We start from the raw sequence: 26,423 nt of genomic DNA on the forward strand, positions 1-26,423 counted from the left end.
ATCAGTGTTACAAAGCAGAAGCCTGGCATTCAGAAAAAAGCCATTTTGCTTAAGTCTTCTTGGTTTTTGTTATTTCAGAAATAGGGGCCACGGGTGTAGATAATGGTTTTCTTAGTATGTCTAAGGTGTAGAAACTGGTAATAGTAGAAGGTGCTCTTGTTTACTGACTGGGTGACTGACGACAAGCAAGCTATATCTCTCCATGCATCTTTGACTATCCCTTCTTGAACCTGGAGATACCAATCTTCCCCAATAAATATTTTGAGTAGCAGAAGTAAATATTCTGAATGATTATGGATATTCACTGATATTTTATTTTGCTTCTGAGTGTGTTGTCATCATGGTTATTTGACTGATGTTAATTACAAACAAAATGTGAAATTTAAACTGGGGAAGTCATAGGTAAGGTTGTGATAAACGCTCATGTGCCTACTTTCTTGTGATCAGATTTTATTAATATCTGTGCGTCTCTCAGGTGATTTTAACCTCACTGACCCTGTGGGGGAACCCAATGGATCTGTTCAGGTACAACTGGATTGGGGGTCTTGCTACCTCCCTCCGGAGAGCTTTCCAAAGCCAGAAGCTCAGAGTGAGAAGGACACCAGGGATGGTTTAGAGACGTCAAAAGAAGAGGAAGAAGCTTCCTTTCCTCCCCAGGTAGCAGATCTCCCCCAATCCTGTGGGGAAGATTTGATTTGAGGAAGACAGTATTACAACTGGGGTAAAAGAAATTCCTTCTGTGAATGCCATGCGTGCATGCTAAGTCACTTCAGTTGTATCTGACTCTGCAACCCCTGGACTGTAGCCCTCCAGGCTCCTCTGACCATGGCATTCTCCAGGCAAGCATACTGAAGTGGGTTGCTGTGCCCTCCTCCAGGGAATCTTCCTGACCCAGGGATTGAATCAGTGGTTCTTATGGCTCCTGCATTGGCAGGCGGGTTCTTTACCACTAGCATCACCTGAGAAGCCTGTGAACATCGTCATGTTCTGCAAATTTAATCTGCAGCATTCGTAATACCATAAGGCTATGGATAGAACAAAATGCTGGGTTTTATTGTAGGGAGGGAAGAGATGGCATATCTCCGCTCCATGGCAAGAGATAAAGGAGGTCTAATGCTGGCTCACAAATCTCTTTCTTGATTATCATGGCTGTTAAACTCATCTTGTAAATCTGTCTCTGATCCTTCTATTTAGGACCAGATGGTATCTATTGATATTCCCACTGAAGCTGAGCAGTATCAAGCTAAAAGAAAACCTCTTCAGGTGGGAGAAAGAAAGGAAAGGGAACACCAGGTTGCGGGCTACTCAAGAAGAAAACATGGAAGAAAAACAGGCCTCCAAGGAAAGAACAGAATGGAGTATCTTAGTCAGAACCTCTTAAATGGAAGTACACTACAGGTAAGGCCTTAGAAACCCCGAAGAATGAAAGTATGGGTCGTAGTGTCCCCAAGTATATTATTCTCAGTGGTAGAAGCAGGCACACAAGATAAATGATAATCACGGCTTTTTGTGGTGAGTGTGTATTTCCACAAACATAAGTAGTTTAATAAATCTCGGGAGTGTTCAGTTCTTTTCAATGTAATTTACTTTAACAGATTATACACTCTATAATTTATGCTTAGAGATATAGTACCACAGTCCTAACTAGGTCACTTCAACTGTAAACAAAATAAATTTAAAAACAAGTATTTATTGAACACCTATGTGTTTGATACCACCTCTTCTTCATAGGAAACTGAATTAAAGTTACTATGTGGTCTGAAATATATATACATACACATATATGAGGTTATAAATATAAATCATGTGACTGAGTATATGTATTTATATTGTATTATATTAATTATGCAATATTAGACATTAAATTATTATAATTATACAGTATACTTATTTACAATTATAATTGTATCTGAAGCAGGTGAAGTACGTTGAATGGAAATTCTCAGGGCTTAAGATCTCCGCAGATCATGTTTTAAAAAATCAGCAAAAGGAAGAGGAAATGACATCATCCTATTCAGCACAGATACTAAACGAAACCCCACATCCTGTGAATGGTATTGTCTTTTTAAAATATGATTTTCCTTTGTAATCATTGGATTATTTATAAAGCTGGTTATTTACTTTCTTCTTTCATCTTCATTGTTAAACTTTTCATGATCAATTGTATTGGAGACCCTAGGCTCAGTTTTATGTTACAAGTGTGCTGGTTAGGCCAACCAAGCTGTCATTCTCAAAGAAAGTAGCAGTCTATGTATTTAAAGCTAGCTAGCCAGTTTAACATGAGAAATGCTGGGCTGGAAGAAGCACAAGCTGGAATCAAGATTGCTGGGAGAAATATCAATAAACTCAGATATGCAGATAACATATGGCAGAAAGTGAAGAGGAACTAAAAAGCCTCTTGATGAAAGTGGAAGAGGAGAGTGGAAAAGTTGGCTTAAAGCTCCACATTCAAAAAACTAAGATCATGGCATCTGGTCCCATCACTTCATGGGAAATAGATGGGGAAACAGTGGAAACAGTGTCAGACTTTATTTTTTGGGCTCCAAAATCACTGCAGATGGTGATTGCAGCCATGAAATTAAAAGACGCTTACTCCTTGGAAGGAAAGTTATGACCAACCTAGATAGCATATTCAAAAGCAGAGACATTACTTTGCCAATAAAGGTCTGTCTAGTCAAGGCTATGGTTTTTCCAGTAGTCATGTATGGATGTGAGAGTTGGACTGTGAAGGAGGCTGAGCACTGAAGAATTGATGCTTTTGAACTGTGGTGTTGGAGAAGACTCTTGAGAGTCCCTTGGACTGCAAGGAGATCCAACCAGTCCATTCTAAAGGAGATCAGTCCTGGGTGTTCTTTGGCAGGACTGATGCTAAAGCTGAAACTCCAATACTTTGGCCACCTCATGGGAAGAGCTGACTCATTGGAAAAGACCCTGATGCTGGAAGGGATTGGGGACCGGAGGAGAAGGGGATGACAGAGGATGAGATGGTTGGATGGCATCACTGACTCAATGGACATGAGTCTGAGTGAACTCTGGGAGTTGGTGATGGAAGAGAGGGCTGGTGTGCTGCAGTTCATGGGATTGCAAAGAGTCGGACATGACTGAGCAACTGAACTGAACTGAACTGAACTGAGCCAGTTTAACTGGCTTCCCAGGTGGCTCAGTGACAAAGAATCCACCTGCCAAGTAGGAGACATGGGTTCACTCCCTGGAGAAGGAAATGGTAACCCACTCCAGTTTGCTTGCCTGGGAAATCCCATCGACTACAGTCCACAAAAGAGTTGGACATAACTTAGAGACTAAACAACAGCAAGCCAGTTTAGCTAACTAGCAAATATAAAATGTTAACTCACACACACACAAAAATGTTAACTCACTCGAGTTTTGTAAATTATGGTTACAAAGAAATAGAAGAAGGGTGGTCGGTTCATTTGTGATTTAAATCCAAATTTCTTTTAAAATAAAGCAAGGCTTTTGGGTTACATAGAAAAGGTTATGATTTCATGTTATAATCATGCAAGCTAGGTAATTCAGACCAACTTTGCCATTGATGACACCTGAAAAGTCAAAGTTAATATATATTTTCGGACTTCCCTATTGGCCCAGTGATTAGGAATCTGTCTGCCAGTGCAAGGGACATGGGTTCAATCCCTGTTTCAGGAAGATTCCACATGCTATGGGGCAACTAAGCCCATGCATCACAACTACTGAAGCCCGAGTACCCTAGAGCCCTTGCTCTGAACCAAGACAAGCCACCACACTGAGAAGCCCACGCTCTCACAACTAGAAAATAGCCCCGACTCACCACAGCTAGAGAAAGTCCACATGCAGCAAGAAAGATCCAGCAGCCGCCAGAAATAATAAATATAAATTTTTAAAAAACATAAAAAGTTGAAGTTAAAAAATATATATATATATTTTAGTTTTAATGTTTCTTAAAAGCATTAAAAGGCCAATAATTAGGGAGGGAGGAATCACTTAGCCTTGATCAAGGAGATGATTGGAGCTCAGAGAGGTGAGCTGGAATTAATACTCCAGCCCTGGGACATTACTGGTCTGGAGGAAGCAGTGGAGAGATGGAACTGTGCTTTTGGTGGACTTTTGGGGTGGTTAAACAGGATACAGTCTGAATCTCGTTTCTGTCCAGCATAGGCAAGTGTCTCCTCAGACCAGAATTCCCCACTCTGGTCTTGCACCCTGATGGCGGCACTTTCTGAGTCTCTTATCCTCTGAGAGGCACAACTGTGCTTTGGGCACCTTTAGGCTAAAGAGGCAAGAGCTGACCTGAAGGCCACCAGGCACTGGAGTTATCCGACACTACCTGCATAACAACTGTGCTTACTACCTTCATGAAGATGAATGCTGAACTTTAAAATTTCAGTAAGGAACTAGAACTGTGAAAATTGATATTTTAAGCTTTTTAACAGTTTTAAAATAATTTCAAACTAATATAAGAGCTACATGAATAAGACAAAAAAGTTCACATAAATCCCTTCATGCAAATTCACCAACTTTTAACCCTTCTTCACATTTTGCTTTATCAATTTTTTCTTGGAGCAGTTGAGAATAATTTGTAAACATCATGTCCCTTTACTGCTATATATTTCAGCTAGAAAAAGGATATTATATAACCACAGTACAATGATAAAGTTTGCAAGCTTGACATGGGTGCATTGTTACCCAATATCCAGTCCACTTGTCAGTTGTCTCAATAATGTCCATTATAGAAGGCTGCCTCCTGCCGCCCCCCTTTAATCTGGGATCTTACATTGCATTCAGTGATGTCTCCTTAGTCCCCTTTAATCTGAAACAACCTCTTTTCCTTTGTCTTTCATGATACTGACATTTTTGAAGGATATAGGTGAGCTGTTCTGTGGAGTATGCCTTAATTTGGATTTGTCTGAAGTTGCTTTGTTAGATTCAGGTTAGGAATTTTCTTTTTCAGGAATACCACAGAAGTGATATTCTATCCTTTTCACTGCATCATGTTAGAAGGTCTGTGATGTCAGTTTGTGCCATTATTGGTGATGTTAACTTTGATCACTTGGCTTAGAAAGCATTTTGCCACATATTTTCATCATAAAATTATCATTTCCCCCTTGGTAGTTACTAAGTAATCCATGAGAAGGTATTTTGAGTCCATATAAATATTCTTCATCAGATTTCACCTAATAATTTTGGCATTCATTTATGTGGATTTTTTTGCCTGAATCAAATTACAAGATGTTTGCAAAATATATTGCAAATCTGAAAACCAATATAAATGATAGAACTGCTAAATACACAAATTTATGAGGAAAAGAGATGGGTTGAAAGCAGATTAGACAGAACTAAAATGAGAATTGGTGAAAATATCCAGAATAAAATGAAAGATGACAAGATGGAAAATACTACAGAGAAGAAGAGAGAGAAAATGAGGTCTGAGCTGTACTTGGGTCTCCCTGGGAGCTCAGTGGCACAGAATTCGCCTACAAAGAAGGAGACGCAGATTAAATCCCTGAGTGGGGAAGATCCCCTGGAGGAGAGCACGGCAACCCACTCCAGTATTCTCGCCTGGCGAATCCGTGAAAGAAGAGCCTGGCAGGCTAAATCCATAGGGTTACAAAGAGTCAGACATGACTGAAGTGACTGAGCATGCACGCATTCAAGCGATCCTTAAATGGAAAAGAGAAAGAAGGGGGAACAAAGGCAATAAAGTGGTGATGACTTGGAGTTTTCCAGAATTCATAAAAGGTATTAATAATATTCAATGAAATGAAACTCAAGCAGGATAAGTAAAAATCAAAATCCAGACCTATCAGAGTAAGATTGTGGAAAATAAAATCAAAGAGAAAATACCAAAAGTATCCATTTAAAAGAAAAACAGCCATGGGTGCGCTGTTGGTAAGAAGGACAATGACATCAAGAACGACAACCATAGTCCCACTTCTTATATTTCTCATAATATTTGTCCTTATATTTAGGTGCTCCTATTTGTATTTAGGTGCATACAATGAAAGGAAAGTGAGGTCTCTCAGTTATGTCCAACTGTTTGCAACCCCATGGACTGTAGCCTACCAGGCTCCTCTGTCCATGGGATTTTCCAGGCAAGAGTACTGGAGTGGGTTGCCATTTCCTTCTCCAGGGGATCTTCCCGACCCAGGGATTGAACCCAGGTCTACCACATTGCAGACAGACACTTTACCATCTGAGCCACATAGCATTACAATTGTTATATCTTCTTGGATTGATCATTTAATCATTATGTAGTTAATCTTTGTCTCTTGTAACAGTCCTTATTTTAAAATTTATTTTGTCTGATGTGAGTATTGCTACTCCAGCTTTCTTTTCTTTGTTTGTTTTAATATATATTTATTTGGCTGCAGTGGATCTCAGTTGTAGCATGCAGGATCTTTAGTTGCACCATGCGAACTCTTACTTTCAACATAGGATCTAGGTCCCTGACTAGATTGAACTCAGCCCTCTTCATTGGGAGCACAGAGTCTTAACCACTGGACCACCAGGGAAGTCCCAACTCCAGCTTTTGTTTGATTTCCATTTCCGTGGAACACCTTTTTCCATTCCGATGGAAAGATATTGGAATGGAAAGACACATTCCATTCCAATCTGTATGTGTGTCTCTAGGTCTGAAGTTGGGTCTCTTGTAGGCAGCATATATATGGGTCTTATTTTTGTATGCATTCAGTCTTTTGGTTGGAGGCTTTAATCTATTTACTTGTTAAGTATTTGATTTGTAGTTATTGCTATTTTGTTCATTATTTTGGGGTTGTTTTATAGCCTTTTTTTTCTTTTTTTTGTTCTCTTCTTCTGTGATTGAATTAATATATTTAGTGTTATGTTTGGATTTCTTTTTCTTTCTTGTGCTTCTATCTATTATAGATTTTTGATTTGTGGTTACAATGAGGTTTTTTTATAGCAATATGTGTGTGTGTGTGTGTGATTGTTTTAAGTTGCTTATCTCTTAATTTCAAATGTATTTGTTCTCTCTTCCTCTTACAATTACTGTTTTTGATATCATATTTTACATCTAATTGTTTTATATATCCCTTAACTGCTTTATTGTTCAGTTGCTAAGTTGTGTCTGACTCTCTGCAACCCATGGACTGCAGCACACCAGGCTTCCCTGTCCTTCACTATCTCCTGGAGTTTGCTCAAACTCATGTCCATTGAGTTGGTAATGCCATCCAACCATCTCATCCTCTGTCACCTTCTTTTCCTCCTGTCCTCAATCTTTCTCAGCATCGAGATCTTTTCCAATGAATCTTGATTTCCTTTAGGATTGGCTGGTTTGATCTCCTTGCTGGGCAAGGGGCTGTCAGGAATCTTCTCCAGCACCACAGTTCAAAAGCACCAATTCTTCGGTGCTCAGCCTTCTTTATGGTCCAACTCTCACACCCATACATGACTACTGGAAAAATCATAGCTTTGATTAGACAGACCTTTGTTGGCAAAGTGATATCTCTGCTTTTTAATATGCTGTCTAGGTTTGTCATAGGTTTTCATCCAAGGAGCAAGTGTCTTTTAATTTCATGGCTGCAGTCACTATCTGCAATGATTTTGGAGCCCAAGAAAATAAAATCTGCCTTTGTTTTTATTTTTTTGCCATCTATTTGCCATGAAGTGATAGGGCTGGATATCATGATCTTCATTTTTTGAATGTTGAGTTTTAAGCCAGCTTTTTCACTCTTCTCTTTTACCTTCATCAAGAGAGTCTTTGCTTCCTTTTCACTTTCTGCCATTAGGGTGGTATCATCTGTATATCTGAGGTTGTTGATATTTCTTGTGGCAATTTTGATTCCAGCTTGTGATTCACCCAGCCTGGCATTGCACATGATGTACTCTGAATATAAGTTAAATAAGCAGGGTGACAATATCAATCTTGACGTCTTCCTTTCCCAATTGTGGATCTGTATGATTTTACTACTTCTGTCTTTTAACCTTCCTGCTAGTTTTGTGCATGGATGATTTCCTAACTTTACTGTGTATGTTTTCCTTTACTGATGGATGAGTTTTTCTTTTCATAATTTTCATGTTTCTAGTTGTGATCTTTTCTTTTTCACTTAAATAAATTTCTTTTATCTTTCTTGTAAAGCTGGTTTGGTGGCACTGAACTCTTTTAGGTTTTGCTTATCTATAAAGCTTTTGATCTTTCCATCAAATCTGAATGAGAGCCTTGCTGGATAAAACATTCTTGGTTATATGTTTTTCTCATTTCTCACTTTAGATACATCATGTCACTCTCTTCTGGCCTGCAGAGTTTCTGTTGAAAAGTCAACTGACAGCCTTATGGCTGTCATACAAACTTTCTTTGTATGTTATTTGTTGGTTTTCCCTTGCTGTTTTTATATTCTCTATCTTAAATTTTTCTCATTTTATTTACTCTCTATCTTGATGTGTTTCTCTTTGGGTTCATCCTATGTAGAACTCTTTTTGTTTCCTGGCGTTGGGTGACTATTTGCTTTTCCAAGCTAGGGAAATTTGCAGCTATTGTTATTTCAGATATGTTCTCTGCCCCTTTGTCAGGCTCTTCTTCTGAAAGTGAAAGTGAAAGTCCCTCAGTCGTGTCCGACTCTTTGCAGTCCCATGGACTATACAGTCCATAGAATACTCCAGGCCAGAATACTAGAGTGGGTAGCCTTTCCCTTCTCCAGGGAATCTTCCCAAACCAGGGATTGAACTGGGGTCTCCCGCTCTTCTGCTGGGGCCCTTGTAAGGCAAATATTAGCGTGCTTGGTGTTGTCCCAGAGGTCTCTATAAATGTCCTTATTTCTTTTCAATGTTCTTTCTTGTTTCTGTTCTGTATCAGTGATTTCCACTACTGTAGCTCACTGATCCATTCCTAGGTATCGTTTAGTCTACTGTTTATCCTTCTAGTATATTTTTCTTTTTAGTCTTTGTAGTCTTCATCTCTGAGGGGTGGTTCTTTACATAAATTCTCAGTCTACATTCATTCTCCTCCCACGTTCTTTGATCATCTTTACAAGCACTACCTGAATTTCTTTTCATGTAGATTGCTGATGTCCACTTCACTAACTACTACTTCTGGGGTTTTATCTTGTTCCTTTGTCTGAAACATGTTCCGCTGTTGCCTCATTTTGCCCATGTTGCTGTATCTTGTAGGTTGGCTATTCCCTATTTCCCGACCTTGGAGAAATGGCCTTTTGCAGTAGACATTGTATGCATCCCAGCTCACACTCCCCTCTTGTCACTCAAGTTACATGCTCTAGGGGTTCCCCCTATGAGGGCTGCATGAGTCCTTCTGTTGTGGTGGGCTGACTATGTGGGCAGTCTGGTGAGCTTGTTTGGCTCCTGGTCTACCTGCTTGCCTGGCCCTGCCTTTTGTGGAGGCTGCTGGCACCAGTTGGCAAGACCGAGTCACAAGGCGGCTGATTGTGGAACCCCAGAGGTCTTCAGGGCTACTGCTGGGCATAATCAGGGTCCATAAGACTCTAGGGCTATAGCTTACTCACTGGTGGGTGAAGTCAGACTCTGGGGATAGTGCTGGCCTACGGGCAGGCAGAGCCAGGTCCTGGAGTCTTGTTGCAGGGCTTAGGTGTCCCAGAGCTGGTGTTAGATCACTGGTGGAGTGGGCCAGTTTCTGACACAGTTGTGTGTGGCGTCCCGGATGTCCCAAAGCTCGTGGGCATGGCTGGGGCCCAGTCAATCCCATGTCCCAGTTGGGCCTACTGGGTGATTGTGGTATGATGTCTGCCCCCTGCTGGGTAAGGCTGGTCCAGAAGCTAGAGCAGGCTCTCCGGAGGGGTGGGCCATGTCCAGAGTTGACTGTGGGCTCAGGGAGTCTTGAGTCAGCCTGTCTGCTAATGGGTGGGGCTGTCTCCTCACCCAGTTAGTTGCTTGGCCTGAGGCAGCCCAGCCTGGCACCTACAGGCCACTGGACCAGCGTAGCGCTGGGTCCTGAGGCTACTAAGTAGAGGGAGGATTCCACAGTGGTGCTTGCCAGCAGCAGTGTCTAGGTGATAGAAGGAGCTCCCCAAAACGGCTGCTGTCAGTATCCATGTCTCAGGGTAAGCTGCACTTGCCTACTGTCTCTCTAGGAGATTCTTCAAGATCAGCAGGTGGGATTCCTATCAAGCTCCTCTCAATTTATTGCTTCTTCCTTGAGTCTTCCGGCATATGAGATTTTGTGTGCACACTTTAAAATGAAGTCTCTATTTCCCAGTCCCCTGGGATTCCTGAAAGTAAACTTGTCTGGCCTTCAAAGTCAGATGCTCTGGGGGTGCATCTTTCCAGTGCAGGTCCCCCAGGCTGAGGAACCCAAAGTGTGGCTCAGATCTCCCTCTCCTCTGGGAGAACCTCTGCAGTTGTAATTATTCCCCAGTTTGTGGGTCACCCACCAGAGGGTATGGGACTTGACTATATCATGAGTCCACCCCCTACCCATCTTGTTGTGATTCCTTCTTTATAGCTTTAATTGAATTTTCTTTCTAGAATGTCCTGGTTTTTTCCCTGATAGTTGTTCTGCCAAAAGTTGTGATTTTGGTGTGTTTGTGAGAGGAGATGAGCTCAGGGTCTTTCTGTTTCACCATATTGGTTGATCTCCCACAGTGGTTTTTTTAAAGATTCACACCACAAACTTCAATACAGTAATCCCTATGTAATTCAGCCCCAGATTCAAGTGTTTTAGGCTTGATTTTTATTAGAAAAGCTTTGAGAAATGATTGCAAACATCCCTGGTTATATTGCAGCTCTGTACCCCCAGGATCTAGGGTTTACACTGGGGTTAACTCAAGCCCTCGCACACAGAAGGTTCATCCTGTCATCCATGAGGACTTTCTTACCAAGAGCAATGTGTCAGCCTGTGATCGATGATCAAAGCAGAAGAGAGATCCTTGCAATAGGTTTTTTTAAGGTAAAAATTTCCCAGTGTCAGCCTCTGGAGGAAGCAATTTAGGTGTCTCAGAGTTACATACAGCAACTTGACACTTTCATCCAGAAGCTCATTTTCTGTGAGGTTCAAGAATGCCAGTGAGTGCTTGGTTTCAAAGGGAGGAGGAAAGATGAACTCATTGATGAATGGTGACAGAACAAGATACCACCATGAGACAGTACAGATTACATTTTGGGTGTCTCAAGGCCTCACACAATGGGGAAAGAACATCATTTTGGTCATTTCCTTTGAAGGCCAGATGCGTTGGCCTTCAACGCATTGCCACTTATAGCCACCAAAGGTGAGGCAGAAGTTTCAATAAGCATCAGCTGAGGAAATAACCTTGAGAATCACTTTCTGCACATGACAGGTAGAAGAGCCCAATTTCTCATAAAGAATCCTCACCAATGAAGTACTAAGTAATCTCTGATTTCCAGAAATACTAGATTCTTGTTTGAGCCAAACATGGAACAAAGATCCATCCAGACAGGAAGCAATTATTGATCATTCTTGGAATCTCAATATCTGATTTTGATACATTTTCATTCTCCAGAAATATCCCCTTTTGTAACTGTAGCAAACCTTTCTGAAAGGTGCTTGAGGCAGAACAATTTGAGTTCATGATATCCATTTTATTTTCAAATATTGGGATATCTCTGTATCATAGACCATTGCAGCCTTCACAAGCTGCTCTTCCTAGATTTGTAAAGATGGTGCAAAACCACCTTTATGTTCATCATTGGGGAAAGGGTTTATTCTTTTCAGACTATGCTTTATATTTCAGTAAGTCCCATTCGACCTCTAATTGACACTTGGCAGTCAAAAATTCTCTCTGGCCTCCTGAGTCTGTTTTCATTAGAGAGGCTGAATAAGTATGCTACTTGGGTCAGCTGGGAATTCTTTAGTCTTTTTTCCTCGAAAAGTAGTTTCTGCACATTCTCAGTGTCCTACCTGAGTCTATCCCTGTCTTCCTCCTTCTCACTCTCCAAAATGTTGGATATAATGACAAGAAACTGCCAGCTACTGAGCTGGATGAAGAAGGAGCAGCCCTCACAGTCTGTGCCCCTCTGAAGGGTATCCCCATCCAGGAAAGGACAAAGATCAGACTCTTCTGACCAAAACCTCCTGAGGGCTTCTCCTTCAAACATAGATGTTTGCATCCACATGACCTCAGCACTAGGGGAAACAGAGCCTTCATTAGAGCTTGGAGGTGTTGCCAGGCACCTGCATGAACTGGTTGCAAATAAAACACAAGAACAGCAATGTGGTAGTTTGGCAAGCCAGGGCTGGCTCTTTCCTCTTCCTCATCTCAGTTTCAGACAAGTGCAGACAATCCGGCACTCCTGTTTAACACTGAGGTGGAGGTTTTAATTATTGTAATAAGGAAAAAATTATTGCAAAAAGGCAAGAAGAAGAAAAGTCGTATAGATGGGAAAGGAAGAAGTAGTGTTACTTTTATTTGCAATCAACATGATCCTCTATTTAGAAAATCATAAGAAACCAATAAAAATTTTTAAACAACTGAAACTAAGAGCAAGTGAACAAGGTTGCAATATATAAACCAATATTTCAAAATTAATTGTATTTCCATATTTTATAAATGAACAATCTTAAATGAATAAAACAGTTACATTCACACTATCATCTAAACTTTAAAGAGGTTTAAGAATAAGTTTAATGAAAGAAAGGTAAGTCCTATATACTGAAATCTGCAAAAGTTTTTAAGAGGTTAAGGAAAATTCAAATAAATGAAGAAATGTACCATGTTTATGGATTGGACCACTAAAAATTATGAAAATGATGCAGTTCTACCCAAATTTTATATAGAAAAGCAAAGAATCTACCCAAAACAATTTAGTAAAAAAAAAAATTGAAATTTTTGTACTATTTGATTTCAAAGCTTACTATGAAGCTGCAACAATTCAGACAGTGTTACACTGTCAGTGTTAGCACAAAGATAGATTTATATATCAGTGAAACAGAATTGCTAATCCAGAAATAGATTCTTACATTTATTGAAAATTGATTTTCCACAAAGGTTTCAATGTCATTCAGTAGGGAAATCGAATCTTTCCAATAAATGGCTCTGGGACAATCTTATCCACATACAGAAAAAAAGAGAGAACTTAGACAAGACACCGTAAAACTTTCGTGCTTAGCCGCTCAGTCGTGTCTGACTCTGCGACCCCATGGACTGCAGTCTGCCAGGCTTCTCTGTCCATGGGGATTCTCCAGGCGAGAATACTGGAGTGGGTTGCCATGCCCTCCTCCAGGGGATCTTCCCAACCCAGGGATCAAACCCAGGTCTCCCACATTGCAGATCACAGACAAAACATTCTCTGACCTGAATTGTACCAATGTTTTCTTAGGTCAGTCTCCCAAAGCAATAGAATCAAAACCAAAAATAAACAAATGGGGCCTAATCAAACTTTACAAGTTTGTGCACAGCAAAGGAAACCATAAACAAAATGAAAACCAGAGAATGGGAGAAAATATTTGCAAACAATGTGACCGACAAGGGCTTAATTTCCAAAGATACAAACAGTTCCAACAACTCAACAAGAAAAAATAAAACACCCAGTTAAAAAATGGGCAGAAGACCTAAATAGACATTGCCCCAAAGACATACAGACGGCCAATAGGCACATGGAGAGATGCTCAACATCACTAGTTATCAGAGAAATGCAAATCAAAACTACAATGAGGCACTACTTCACACAGGTCAGAATGGCCATTATTACAAAGTGTCCAAATAATAAATGTTGGAGGGCGTGTGGAGATACTCTTACAGTATTGATGGGAATGTAAATTGGTATAGCCATTATGGAAAACAGTATGGAGCTGCCTCAAAAAACTAAAAATAGAGCTACCATTTGATCCTGCAGTCCCACTCCTAGGCACATATCTGGAAAAATCATGCTTTGAAAAGATATGTGCACCCCAGTGTTCACTGAAGCAGTATTTACAGTAGCCAAGACATGGAAGCAATCTAAATATCCAATGATAGATACATAGATTAAAAAGATGAGGTAATGGAATATTACTCAGCCATAAAAAGAATGAAATAATGGCATTAGCAACAACATGGATGGATTTAGAGATTATCCTACTAAGTGAAGTAATTGAAACAGAGAAAGACATAGAATATGATATCACTTATATGTGGAACCTAAAAAATTATACAAATAAAGTCATTTAAGTTATTTATTTACAAAACAGAAACAGACTCACAGATCTAGAAAACAGATTAATGGTTACCAAAGGGGAAAGGAGGAGGGGAGGGATAAATTAGAAGTTTGGGATTAACAGGACCTATTGTATAGCACAGGAAACGCTACTCAATACTCTGTAATAACCTATATGGGAAAAGAATCTGAAAAAGAATAAATATATGTATATGTACAACTAAATCATTTTGCTGTATACCTAAAACACAGCATTGTAAGTCAACTATAATCTAATATAAAATGAAAAATTTTAAATAAGTAAATAAAAATGCCTGCCTTAAAAAAAGTTTTAGGAGTATCAAGATCCCATTGTGAGAAAGCGCATCTGGGATGAGAGATGCTGCTTGATGCCAGTCTTTGTAAAATACAGTCTGCTGCGTCCTGATTATACTGTTTTTCCTTGCTTAGTGATTTTCTCCAGTCCCTGAAAGGACAAAATTTCTCTCTACCTTCTATCTACCTTCCTTCCTTTTCTGTTTTTCAGAAGTGAACCTTGTGTGTTTGGTAATCTTCTGAAGAAATGAAACTTTAAAAAGGAGGGTTTGATTCTTAGAGCCAAAATCTAGGTACTCAGAATTAGTACCTAGACAGTAAATTGAAGATGTAGGTACTAAGTCTTTCTGGGCTAGACAGTATGCTCCAAAACAGCTCTGTAACTCTAAGTCTCTTCTCTGACAGATAAAGAATTCTGTGAACAAGCTTCTGATGTCAGTGAAGCACAAACTACAGACAGCGATGAGATAGTAACACCTGTATCTCAGAAATGTCCTAAGGCAGTAAGTACACCGGGGTAACCACTGTGCATGGGCCAAGATTGTAAGTAATGACAGTGTGCTTAATGGCCATGTGTGCAAAGTTCAAATCCCGTTGTAATGAACCAGATGGGAAACTCAAATTATTTAGTTAAATTTACATTGTGATTGAATGGAAGTCTGTTGATATAGGCAGATGAAAGGATCATTTTCTTGATTTGGCACTAATATAAATGAGGACTGACTTCAACACTTGTCTCTTCTCTTTGGATCCCTTACCTACTTCCTTCATTGTAAACTGTGATTTACCCAGCCTGTGACACACCCTTCTTTAAATCTACTTTAAGAGAGCAGGTTTACTTTGGGAGGTGGAGGCTGGAAGAAAGGAAAGGATTCTGGGAGGACTCAGAGAGATCATTCAGTTTTTGAAGGTATTTATTCAACCTTTAAAACCTGTAATAGAATTATATATTAAGCATTTTGGCCTCAAATCTCTCTTGGAACTAATTGAGGCTGCATACACACACACACAAATAAATATTCACAGGTATATTCACAGTCATTTTATTGGAATATTGTGAAGTTACAGATGAGATAGAAGACAATCACTCTAGCTGCTAGAATGCTCCCTTGTACATTTGTAGGCAGTCAATAAGTATTTGTTAGATGAGTGGCTGAACGTAAGATTAAAATCTAATTGAGAATTATGGACCTTATTAGAAACAATAAAGGAAAGCATAGGGCCATCTAGAATCAAGTGGGTAATTATGTGCTATAACTCTAAGGTTTGTGAGAATTCCAAACAGGAAAACTACTGTTGCTTTTGTAGAGATCAGCAGTCTTCCTTCAAAGTCAGAAATTGTACTGAAGTTTTATAGAAAAATGAAGGATATTGGAGTGGGGAGAAACAATTCGAGTGCAGTAGACTCAGGCCGTTAATATGGCAAATAGTTTATTTTCTGAACTTTTATCTGTCATATCTTTTTTACACACTATGTAACTAGTATCTTGAGAAATGTTTGTAAGACAGATCAGAGCCATAGAATTAGAACTAGACCATAACACATTAGCCATCATAAGGTGAAGAAGACCAGGCAATGTGTCCAGGATTGTAGCGGTAGTTAATGAAAGAGGTGGAACTTGAGTCAAGTTTTCTAAACTGTGTACCTCTCAGATCAACCCAAAAAGCAGTCTAGCTGATCAGCAAATTTGGAACCACAAGTCAGACAGATGACATTAAAAATATTACCCTAGGACTTCCCTGGTGGTCCAGTGGTTAGGAACCCACCTGCCAGGCCAGGGGAGCTGGGTTCGATCCCTGGTCCGGGAAGATTCCACATGCTGCAGAGCAGCTAAGCCCGTGCGCCACAACTGTTGAAGTCCATGCACCTCGAGCCTGTGCTCCTCCACAAGAGAAACCTCTGCAGTGAGAAGCTGCTCACCACAACGAAGAGAAGCCCGTGCCCTCTACAACCAGAGAAAACCCACACACAGCAATGAAGACCCAGCACAGTCAAAAATAAAATCAGTAATTAAAATAAAAATTACCCTAAATTAAATACTCCTAAATGAGGTCTTTTAGAAAACCTTTATGTACCCCAAAATGTTACTTGATAAACTAAACATGAAATCTGATTATATTTAGTAAGAATTAGTGTTGTTATCAAGTTTTAAAACACAGACACACGTATACTTGATACCAGAAAAGCGTTATCCAAAGTCCAGGTTTGGGGGTTCCCTGGCGGCCTCATAGTTAGGATTCCGTGCTTTTACTGCCATGGTTTGGGTTCAATCCCTGGTGGGGAAACTGAGATTCCACAAGCTACATAGTGCAGCCGAAAGAATGAAAAGTCCAGGCTCCTGTTCAACTCATCCATAAGAATTTGGATGGGTAACACAAAACAGAAAGGGGGGGGGGACACAAAAAACAACACACCAAGGGTGAGGATTAAAGAGAGCAAAGGAGTAGGGGAAATTTTCTTAGTGGCCTAGTGGTTAGGATTAGCATTTTCACTGCTGTGGCCCAGATTCAATCTCTGGTCAGGGAACTAAGACCTCACAAGCTGTGCAGCATGGCCTGAATAAATCAATACAATTTGTTTTAAATAAAAAAGAAGCAGTTTATTGAGGCAGAAGCAAAAGTTACACACTCAGATGCAGGCCTCCTCACAGGTGAGGGGCAGGCCGCAAGGTTTTTTGACCTCCCTTTTATCCTATTTTTAGCCCTTTGAATGGATGGGAGTATTTTTGATTAGGGGTAGAATATTCATTGAGGGGAGGGTTGAAGTATGGCCTGGATGGCCCCAGGTTGCCTCTGGTCTCATGCGTTTATTTCCTGAAGGCTTTACACAAGTGCTCTAAGAACTGTTCTCCCTTACTAGTCAAGCACCACAGGGGAAGGTCAAACAGGGTTATCAGCAACCTGTACATTTTTACTGTGGATGTGCCATGGTTTCTGTGGTCAGAGTTTCTTGTTCAAATGCTAAAAGTTTCTGTTTTAGATGGCATTTCTCCATGTTCATCATCTCATTAAGTGTAAAATAAAGAGAAATATAGGCTGTCTTTGGGTCCAGCCTTGTCTTTCCTGCCTCATACTCAGTCCTGTTTATATTTCAAAATAGCTGGGCATGAAAGATGGAGGAGGTTGAAGGTCCAGAGACAGTAGTTGGGCTCTGTCCCTCTTCCGCCTGGAGTCAGCCACAGCAATGGAGGAGGCAAGAGAATGTAATGTTTAGGAACGTGGAAATGTGGTTCAGACAAAAGTGATCCAGGCTCTGCTATTAATATCGATACCATTTGGGGGGAGTTATTTAACCCCAATTCAGCCAAGTGGTCTCTTGGTGCCAGCTTTAGGTGCCTGTAAATTGATTCTCAAGGAGGAGTATGTTAGCTGGAGTGTGCCTGTGATTATAGAGAGTGATGTGTTCATTAAATGGAGTATAAACACTGGCACCACTAGCTTACCGGAAATGAATATTTTCCTTGTCAGTGTTCAGAGAAGATGTGCATTGAAATCGTCTCCCTGGCCTTCTACCCAGAGGCTGAAGTGATGTGTGATGAGAACGTGGAACAGGTGTACGTGGAATACAGGTTCTACGATCTGCCCTTGTCAGAGACGGAGACTCCAATATCCCTGAGGAAACCCAGAGCAGGAGAAGAGATCTACTTCCACTTCAGCAAGGGTGAGGTGTCCCTCATGATCAGCGGGAGGGGAAGCTGACAGTTGTTTAGCCTGAGGGCTTCTGCTGGGGTGGATCTAACCATTTTCTTTTATCAAAGTAATATATGTATATGGTTTTAAAATATCAAATAGGCCTAAACAGATTTTTGATTAAAATTAAGCAGTCCTTTGCTCCACTCATTCTCTACACATCACTCCCCCTCACCCCTCTCTGACCCCTTCCTTAGTCCACCACTCCACTTTTCACTTTTTCTGCTAGTTCTTCTTTCCTCTGTTATTTAACCCCATGTTTCTGAGGAAATGTTTCTTTTGCAGTTTCCCGATTCAGTAATTATAGACCTTATCTGCTGACTTCCTATCTTGGCACAAAAAATTTGTCTCTCTTACATCACATCCACATTCTCTTTCTCCCGTACAGTTGGATCATAATTTTATTTACTTTTTAAGTAATTGTAATTGTTTCTATTATTGTGACTATGCAAATATTCTTATAGAGCCAAGTTGTACACCATAATATAATTTCTTTCTTGTATTATTGTGGTCTTAATTTTTCATTTTCTTTTTTTTTCTTATACCTGTTGTGATTCTTTCTGCATCCTCCAGCAGATTTTTAAATTTTCAAATAAACAACCTATCATATAATTTATCTTTTTTTTTTTTTCCTGAAGATATCTCTTTATCTTCTTGTTCTTCTCCTCTATTATCCCACTGCTGCCTCATTTGGAGAGTTTTAATTCTCTTTTATTACTGCATTTCTTATCTCCTGGGTCCTATGTCACCCTCTGTCTGACTTATTATATTCTAATGGATCATGTTTTTGAGTAGCTTTTAACGAAAGAGTACATTGGAAGTAAATATTTTGAGACAGTCTTGCATGAAATCTCTATTCATACAAATAAATCTATTCCCAAATAAATCCATATATTTATTTGACTGATGATTAGACCAAGTATAAAAATCTATGTTGAAAACGTTTTTCATTCAGAATTTCAAAGCTGTTGGTCCATGATCTTCTAGGTCCAGACTTGGAGTCCAGCTCTTATATGAAAACTACCTCCTACCTCCCCAGAAGACGTTAATATTTTCTCTTTATTTCTAGTGTTCTTAAATTTCAGAATCATGTGCATGTATGTTCTTTAATTGTTCTGGCCATTCAGTGGGCTCTTTAAATCTGGAAGCTCATGGCTTTTAGTTCTAAGAAACTTGTTTTCCTTTTTCTGATAACTTTGTCCCCCTACATTTTCTCATTTTCTTAGTAGAATTTTGGATCTTCCACATTGATGCTCTAATTCATTTGCCTCACAGTCCTTAATAGCAGTTGCAGAAAGGAAGAATACCTCCAAGATCTCACACAGCCCAGTGGGCAGAACTCCATCATGTGGCCAAACCTAGCTAAACTAGAGACTAGAAAACCCAGGCAAATTTATTTGAGGCTGCAACAGTCCTGTGTAAAAATGAGGAGGAAGAGGGGAATGCATGTTGCATCAGGCACCTTGAGTTGAACCTACCTCAAACCCAAATTTCTAGGCAGCCCTGAAAAAAAAATCAGTCTCCTAGAATTCTTCCAGTTGAGGAGTGGGGGGAGCACATTTTTCTTGGCCTTTGACAGAACAGCTTACAACATGGATTGTAAGGCTTATCAGTACTCAAAGCATTTTCTTAAAGGGCCACATAGTAAATATTTTAGGCTTTGTCGGCCAGTCTCTGGCACAACTCTTCAACTCTATCATTATAGTTGGAAAGCCACCACACAGGAAAGAGATGGCTGTGTCCAATAAAACCTTATTTATGAAAACAAGTAGCTGGCTCCTGGGTACCCATGCTTGCCAGGTGTCTGGTTTAAATCACTGTTTTGCATATGCCATTTATGAAAATCTTAGTGCCCAAATAGCAACAGTATATGATTCTTTTCTTTTCTCCCATTTACCCTTAATACAGTGATAGATCTGGACCCAGTGGAGCAAAAAGAACGGAGGCAGTTTCTGTTCACCATGCTGATTGGAGAAGATCCTGAGCAAGGACAGTAAGCATCTGCTTCCTATTTCTAAAGACAGGAGACATCACACAAGAATTCAGGAGTTTAAGTCTAGTTTTGTGCGGATGTGGAGTATTTTAATAACTTTTTTCATATTAATATTCTCCTAATGAATTTCCCATCAACTTGAGTAATTTATGCTTGTGACTGACTACCTGATAAATTATGTAGTCTCATAGGATTAGTTCATTTCTCACCCATGGCAGCCTCTGATAAGCGCTTTTTTTTGAGGCAGCAATTGACATCAACACTCAGTGCCCCCTACAGAAAGGACAAACTGCCTTGACTCTGTAGAATAATTTGATTCATTTCTTGCAAAACAGTACCATTGTTAGCTTACCAAATATTATGCCTTTATAATATCAATTTTATATTTTGAGTTAAAAATGATTTCTCTACAGGAATACTTTGAAGTAAAATCTGAGTCTATTCTTAAGTTTTAGGAAAGCCGACTGTCATATTCCTATAATCTGAGGAGCCCTCCTTTTAGAGTTTCCAGATGAAATGCATTGGATATACATAGACTGAAAATTTTCTTGTTGTCTAGCAGAATTTTGAAAATCAAATTTATATGGACACCTATTTTTTGTTTATTTTTGTCAGAGTCTGGCAACCTTACCTCCTTTCCATGTAAGAACTAGTATGGGACTGGTGTTCTAATCCATTACTTTTCTAAAAACCCAGCGAAAGTAAAAGTCACTCAGTCATATCCAACCCTTTGTGACCCCATGGGCTATACAGTTCATGGAATCCTCCAGGCTAGAATGCTGGAGTGGGTAGCCTTTCTCTTCTCCAGGGGATCTTCCAAACCCAGGGATCAAACCCAGTTCTCCTGCATTGCAGGCTGATTCTTTACCAGCTAAGCCACAGGGGAAGTCCAAGAATACTGGAATGGGTAGCCTGTCCTTCTCCAGGGGATCTTCCTGACCCAGGAATCGAACTGGGGTCTCCTGCACTGCAGGCGGATGCTTTACCAGCTGAGCCACCAGGGAAGCCCCGAAAAGCCCATAGTGGGTAGAATGTTGCCTGTGTGATCACCCAGACTTGGTTTTGAATCTTGACTCTTCTAGTTACTAGCTCTGTGATGTTTGAGATAATACTTAACTTGAAGGCTCCAGAGAGGATGCTGCAGAAACAACGTAGTTTCCCTAAGGCACTCGGTATTGCATGCAACAAGTGGTGATTCGAGTTATCATCTGTTTCCTGGGAAAGCTGAGGTGGAAGAGCCAGTATTGTCCCTTTGCATTGTTGAAGTTCTCAGTACTGATACAGAAACATAATTACAAATACATATTGCTTAGTAGCTATAAATGCATCACTTTTGGAATTTCTTTTCAGCTTCTCATATTTAACTATGATTTAAAATGCTTGAATTTTTGGTCCTATTCTTGCTCCTGTAGAGCTAAGGGCCACCAACATTTGCTTTTAAAAAATGAATAGGAATATAAAATATCCAGAAGAGGCAAATCCAGAGAGACAGAAAGATTAGTGGTCACTAGAACTGAGGGAGAGAATGGGGAGTGACTGGTTAAGGGTGTAGGTTTTGTGGTGGTAAACATGATCTGGAATTAGATAGTGGTGATGTTTGTACAACATTATGATTATACTAAAAAACCCCCCTTTTGTACACTTCACAATGGCTAAAATAGTGAATCTGTGTCATGTAAATTTTATCTAAAAATTTTAATAGGTCTGTTTCTGGAATTCAGTATCATTCTTTGCTAGACTAATACTGTCAGCCTCCTGTATCTGCAGGTTCCACATCCATGGGGTCAACTAACAATGGATGAAAAATATTTGAAAATACAATTCTAGATTCTAGGATGTTCCAAAAAGCAAAATTTAACTTTGCCGTGTACTGGCAACTATTTACTTAACACTTATGTTGTATTTATAGCTATTTATAATAGCATTTATACTGTATTAGCTATTTATAAGTAATCGAGATGATTTATTCTATATGCAAATCCAATAGCATTTTATATAAAGGACTTGAGCATCTATGGATTTTAGTATCTGAGGTGGGTTCTATTGTTGTTAATTGCTCACTGCTTGGGAGGAACTGTGATCTGTATGATCTTTACCGTATCAATCTTCCAAGATTTACAACTCTTACTTTTTTATATTCATTTTGTAATTCTGTAGTGTCCTTTACTCTGCTCAGGCTTGGTATAAAACTGTTATTTACAAATATAAAAACCTCTTATAATTTCCATAATCTTGTTTTTTGTGTAACACCTCCACTGCCCATTTCTAATCTTTCAGCAAAGCTATAAACCATTTTACAAGGAAATGTATCTCTCAATAGTTTTGAGACAATTTAACCAACTACTTTGTCTTAGTTCCCTCCAAGCCTGTTGTTACTTTGTTAAGTCATACCAATTTCTCAGTCTTTTGCCTTGCATTCTTATAAGATGAAGTGATTCAAAGAAATACAATGTGTAATTTATGATTACTTTTACCCCTTTTTTTAAAGCCTAAGTGTATCAGTAGTACTGAGTTAAATGGATATTTTCTCCTTTAGTTTAAAGTTTACAGTAGTAAGTGATCCTATTGAGGAGGAAAAGAAAGAATGTCAAGAAGTAGGCTATGCGTATCTGGAGCTGTGGCCGATCCTGGCATCAGGAAGAGACATCCTCGAGCAAGACCTAGACAGTGAGTCATCCATTTTGGTGCTCCTCAGTTCTATTTATGTCTAAGAGAATAATCCTAATAACGAATATTTTTGACCTTTAATACATAATTACTACATAGTTGATGAGACAATTGGGATTGAAATCCCTTCTGCTGTTTTTCTAAATCATTCGTCAGTTGTATAATCTTCTCCCATACATCTCCTGGCAACTAACATCTATTAGGAATCTCCAGTATTTGAGACAGGGAGGTTTTGAGAAGAGTTTTAATTTCAAGCAAATTTAAACATCAGCCTTTCTGACCTCCCATATCCAATCTGTTCTGAAACTGTCTACTGTTCATTTCCCCAACCCACCCAAAATGGTCCTCTTTGATTCTAATGTCTTCAGTCCCAACATTAAGTGTTCTGAATCTGTCCCTACCTCCACTGTTGAAACTTCAGAACCCTTTTCTCTCCTGAATTACTGCAATAACCTCATTAACTGCCTTGCCTGATTTGCTCGTGTCCCCTTAGAATATATTCCCCAGAGTGGAGTCACTTTTTTGGAACCCAAATAAAAAACTGTCATTTCTAATACCTTCAATTAAAACATTTTTTACAAGACAAATGGCCTGTTACAATCTAGATCCTGCTTATCAATATAGCTTCATTTCTGCCATCTCTTATAGTTTTTCAAACTTGTTTTCAAATCTTGGCACATATTGTACATGCTTAAGAGTATCTTTTACTTTTTGAAGACAAAGGATTGTCTCCAGAAGGCCTTTTCTGATTCTTCCATTCTGGATGAGGTGCCATGTCTGTGTTCCCAAAGCACTCTTGAGTTTTCAGCTATACTATATTGTAATGACTGTTCTCCATCGTCTTCCGTCAGATTGAGTCCCACTAAAATAGGAGGTCGTAACCTTGTGTAGTATCCCCAGCACCTAATGTGGAAAATATTTTAGTATTTAATATAAAATATTAAGTATTTAAATGTTTTTCAGTTGAATGATACAGATGTCTGGTGTTTCTTTTTTCTTTCCCAACAGTCGTTAGCCCTGAAGATCAGGCTACCCCCATAGGAAAGCTCAAGGTGTCCCTTCAAGCTGCTGCTGCCCTCCATGCTATTTACAAGGAGATGACTGAGGATTTGTGTTCATGATGGAACAAGTGCTAGTCCATTCTAAACTCTGAGGGAACCATAGTAAAAAGTCTCTTATAAAGTAACTTGCTCTACTATGAATTTGGTTTACTGTGATGTCTCAACCTAATCATGAAAGTTTAGAGTGAAAAGTTTCTTTTTGTGATGCTAGCTGGATAGAAAGAATTATTCTGTATGCCTCAGCACTTCTCTAGGAGAGAAGCAGGCTTGTTTCTAGGAAGTGAACTGCAAAAGAACTGTCACAGAAGGTGAATTTATAAAAACAAAACAACCAAAAAAAAAAAAAAAACCACAGTTTATTTATCTTTTAGTTTTTCCAAAATTGAAAATATCAAGTCCTACTGCTAAGGAGAAAATAAACAAACAAATGAACAAAAATCCGAGACCCCTCCCCCCTCTTCTCTTAAAGTCACAGAACACAGAAGGAACTGCAGTGGGACAGGTGGGTGCAGAGAACCAGGAGGGAGAGGATGGCAAGATAAACTCCCCAAATACTGAAAAAGCTGTTCAACAGAAACTGTGATAAATACAGGACAATGCAAGACAAGTAAAAACAAGGAGCAGCAGTGATGAGAGGCTGTGTTGCAGATGTGGCCTCCCTTCCTCTTCTCTTTTCTCATCAGGGTATTCTAGGCCCAAGGCATGACTTGCCCCTTCCAGATCTAAATGTTGACTCCTTTGAGCCGCCTCCTAGATTGCACTAGAAGCAGTACATGAGGCACAGCCATTCTTTCCTCATACATCAGAAAAGAAACAATGGTAATTTTGCTCCCACCACTGTACCATGTATAAATTTGTGAGGAAGATGAAACTGAGCCAGGGAGTATCACTGCTTCTTACGTCTTCCAAGGCAGTAGCAATACCTCAGAATCTGCCTGAGGCAAGAAAGCAGGAAAACTCAGACGGAGATACCAGCCTGATCAGCCTATCTCAAGCTGTATTGCTTACACCATTAGCAAATTCCAAGAACCTTTTCTTGAGTACTGCAAAGATGTGTCTTAAAGAGATGTGAGGAAGGTCATGGCAGGAGGGTAAGATGGAGGATCGAATCTGCTGGTCAAGAGCCATGGTACAGGCAGGCAAAGGTCACCTTGTACCAATGTCTTAGAAACATAGCTTTAAGACATCAAAGAATAAGATGTCAGAAGCCAACAATGTCCTGGCAGAAGGTGACAGGAAGAGAGAGGAATGAAATGGTATTTATTAACAGCGGAAGCCTCTGCCCTTCTTCAAGAACACCTCCTCCCTTGCCATCTGGATGGGGCCATTGGCACGTGTCCTGGTGGGCCTGGAATTCCCCGAGTAGCTTGGTCCACACAAATGGCCCCCTAAACCCATACACAAATGGCAAAACTTCAAAAGAAAAAAAAAAAAAAAGGAAAAAATACAGTTTCTATGTCATGTAAAATTTTCAGGGATTGGCTGTAGGAAGAATGGAGCTGAGGGCCAAAGTTCTGAAGTTACTTCCTCTTTTTCTTGGGAGGCGCAGAGCTGTGTCTGGAACCTCGGTTAGAGCCTCGGCCTGAACTGTGCACAGATGCCTTCCTCTTCCGGCTCATACTTCGACTCTGTTCTTCTTCTTCCTCGTAGCGGCTTTCACGGTCGGCTAAACAGAAGAACGAGGCACTAGTTAGCTAGATGTTAGCTTTAGGTATCTAATGCTATTGTACACAGCATGAAGTAATGCAGAGAAGGTACTTTGGAGTCAGACTTAACTTTTAATCTTTTCTCAGTTGCTTATTAGTTGTATGATCTTGGGCAAGTACTTAACCTTTCTGAGCCTTGATTTACTTATAAAATGGAAAACTGTTTTAGGCTTAAAGGTAATCTATGCAAAGGACCTATCACTATGCTTGGGCTATACAGTATAGTATGTAACTTACATTTGGTATTTGGTTTCAGAGTAGTTAAAACTAGTACTACAAAAACATTCTTAACCTGGAAGAGGGTCATAAAGCTAGACTACTATCTGACTTAGATTTGGAAACCAAACAGCCTAATTTTGGAGTGTGGTAAGATTATCCTGGCTAAGGACCCACTGGGGGAGCTGAGCAGATGAAAAACTCCAAGTTGGCAGAGTTGTGCCCCCTGGAGAGTACAGATGCACTCAAGACCTCATTTGCGCCTTCTGGTCAATGACGCTGTAGCTGTGACTCCACATCAGTTTTACACTGTTCTTATGTTACTTTTATCAGCTAAATATCTCAAAATACTGAAATTTGTGCCTTAAAAAAATAAAACAAAATATTTACCTTTTCGGGCTTCTTCCTCCAGTTCGTCCCAATCCTTTCCACTCTCTTCTTCACTGCCCAATGATTCCTTGGAATAATCTGGAATAATATTAAGCATGATTTACTTCATGTATGGATGTGAGAGTTGGACTGTGAAGAAAGCTGAGCACCGAAGAATTGATGCTTTTGAACTGTGGTGTTGAGAAGATTCTTGAGAGTCCCTTGGACTGCAAGGAGATCCAACTAGTCATTCTAAAGGAGATCAGTCCTGGTGTCCTTTGGAAGGACTGATGCTAAAGCTGAAACTCCAGTACTTTGGCCACCTCATGTGAA

General features: G+C 39.8%; 2 protein-coding genes across 2 annotated transcripts in view; one reads left to right on the forward strand and one right to left on the reverse strand.

Moving 5' to 3' along the window:
• Positions 1 to 24,362, forward strand: part of RPGRIP1 (retinitis pigmentosa GTPase regulator interacting protein 1) — a 45,009-nt gene extending 20,647 nt beyond the window's left edge. The window contains exons 16-23 of the mRNA XM_018054554.1: positions 476 to 657; positions 1,195 to 1,398; positions 1,916 to 2,054; positions 14,794 to 14,891; positions 17,857 to 18,049; positions 19,987 to 20,071; positions 22,608 to 22,738; positions 23,747 to 24,362. Coding sequence (XP_017910043.1) covers positions 476 to 657; positions 1,195 to 1,398; positions 1,916 to 2,054; positions 14,794 to 14,891; positions 17,857 to 18,049; positions 19,987 to 20,071; positions 22,608 to 22,738; positions 23,747 to 23,859 — 1,145 coding nt within the window. The 3' untranslated portion in view covers positions 23,860 to 24,362. The remainder of the gene's footprint in view (positions 1 to 475; positions 658 to 1,194; positions 1,399 to 1,915; positions 2,055 to 14,793; positions 14,892 to 17,856; positions 18,050 to 19,986; positions 20,072 to 22,607; positions 22,739 to 23,746) is intronic.
• The window catches only part of SUPT16H (SPT16 homolog, facilitates chromatin remodeling subunit), a 35,677-nt gene continuing 33,391 nt past the window's right edge, over positions 24,138 to 26,423 (reverse strand). Inside the window, exons 25-26 of the mRNA XM_005685363.3 lie at positions 26,112 to 26,189; positions 24,138 to 25,465 (exon numbers count right to left, since the gene is read on the reverse strand). Of these exons, the coding sequence (XP_005685420.3) occupies positions 25,320 to 25,465; positions 26,112 to 26,189 (224 nt within the window). The 3' untranslated portion in view covers positions 24,138 to 25,319. The remainder of the gene's footprint in view (positions 25,466 to 26,111; positions 26,190 to 26,423) is intronic.

The sequence above is a fragment of the Capra hircus genome, chromosome 10 (genome assembly GCF_001704415.2).
Source record: "Capra hircus breed San Clemente chromosome 10, ASM170441v1, whole genome shotgun sequence".
Lineage (NCBI taxonomy): Eukaryota > Metazoa > Chordata > Mammalia > Artiodactyla > Bovidae > Capra > Capra hircus.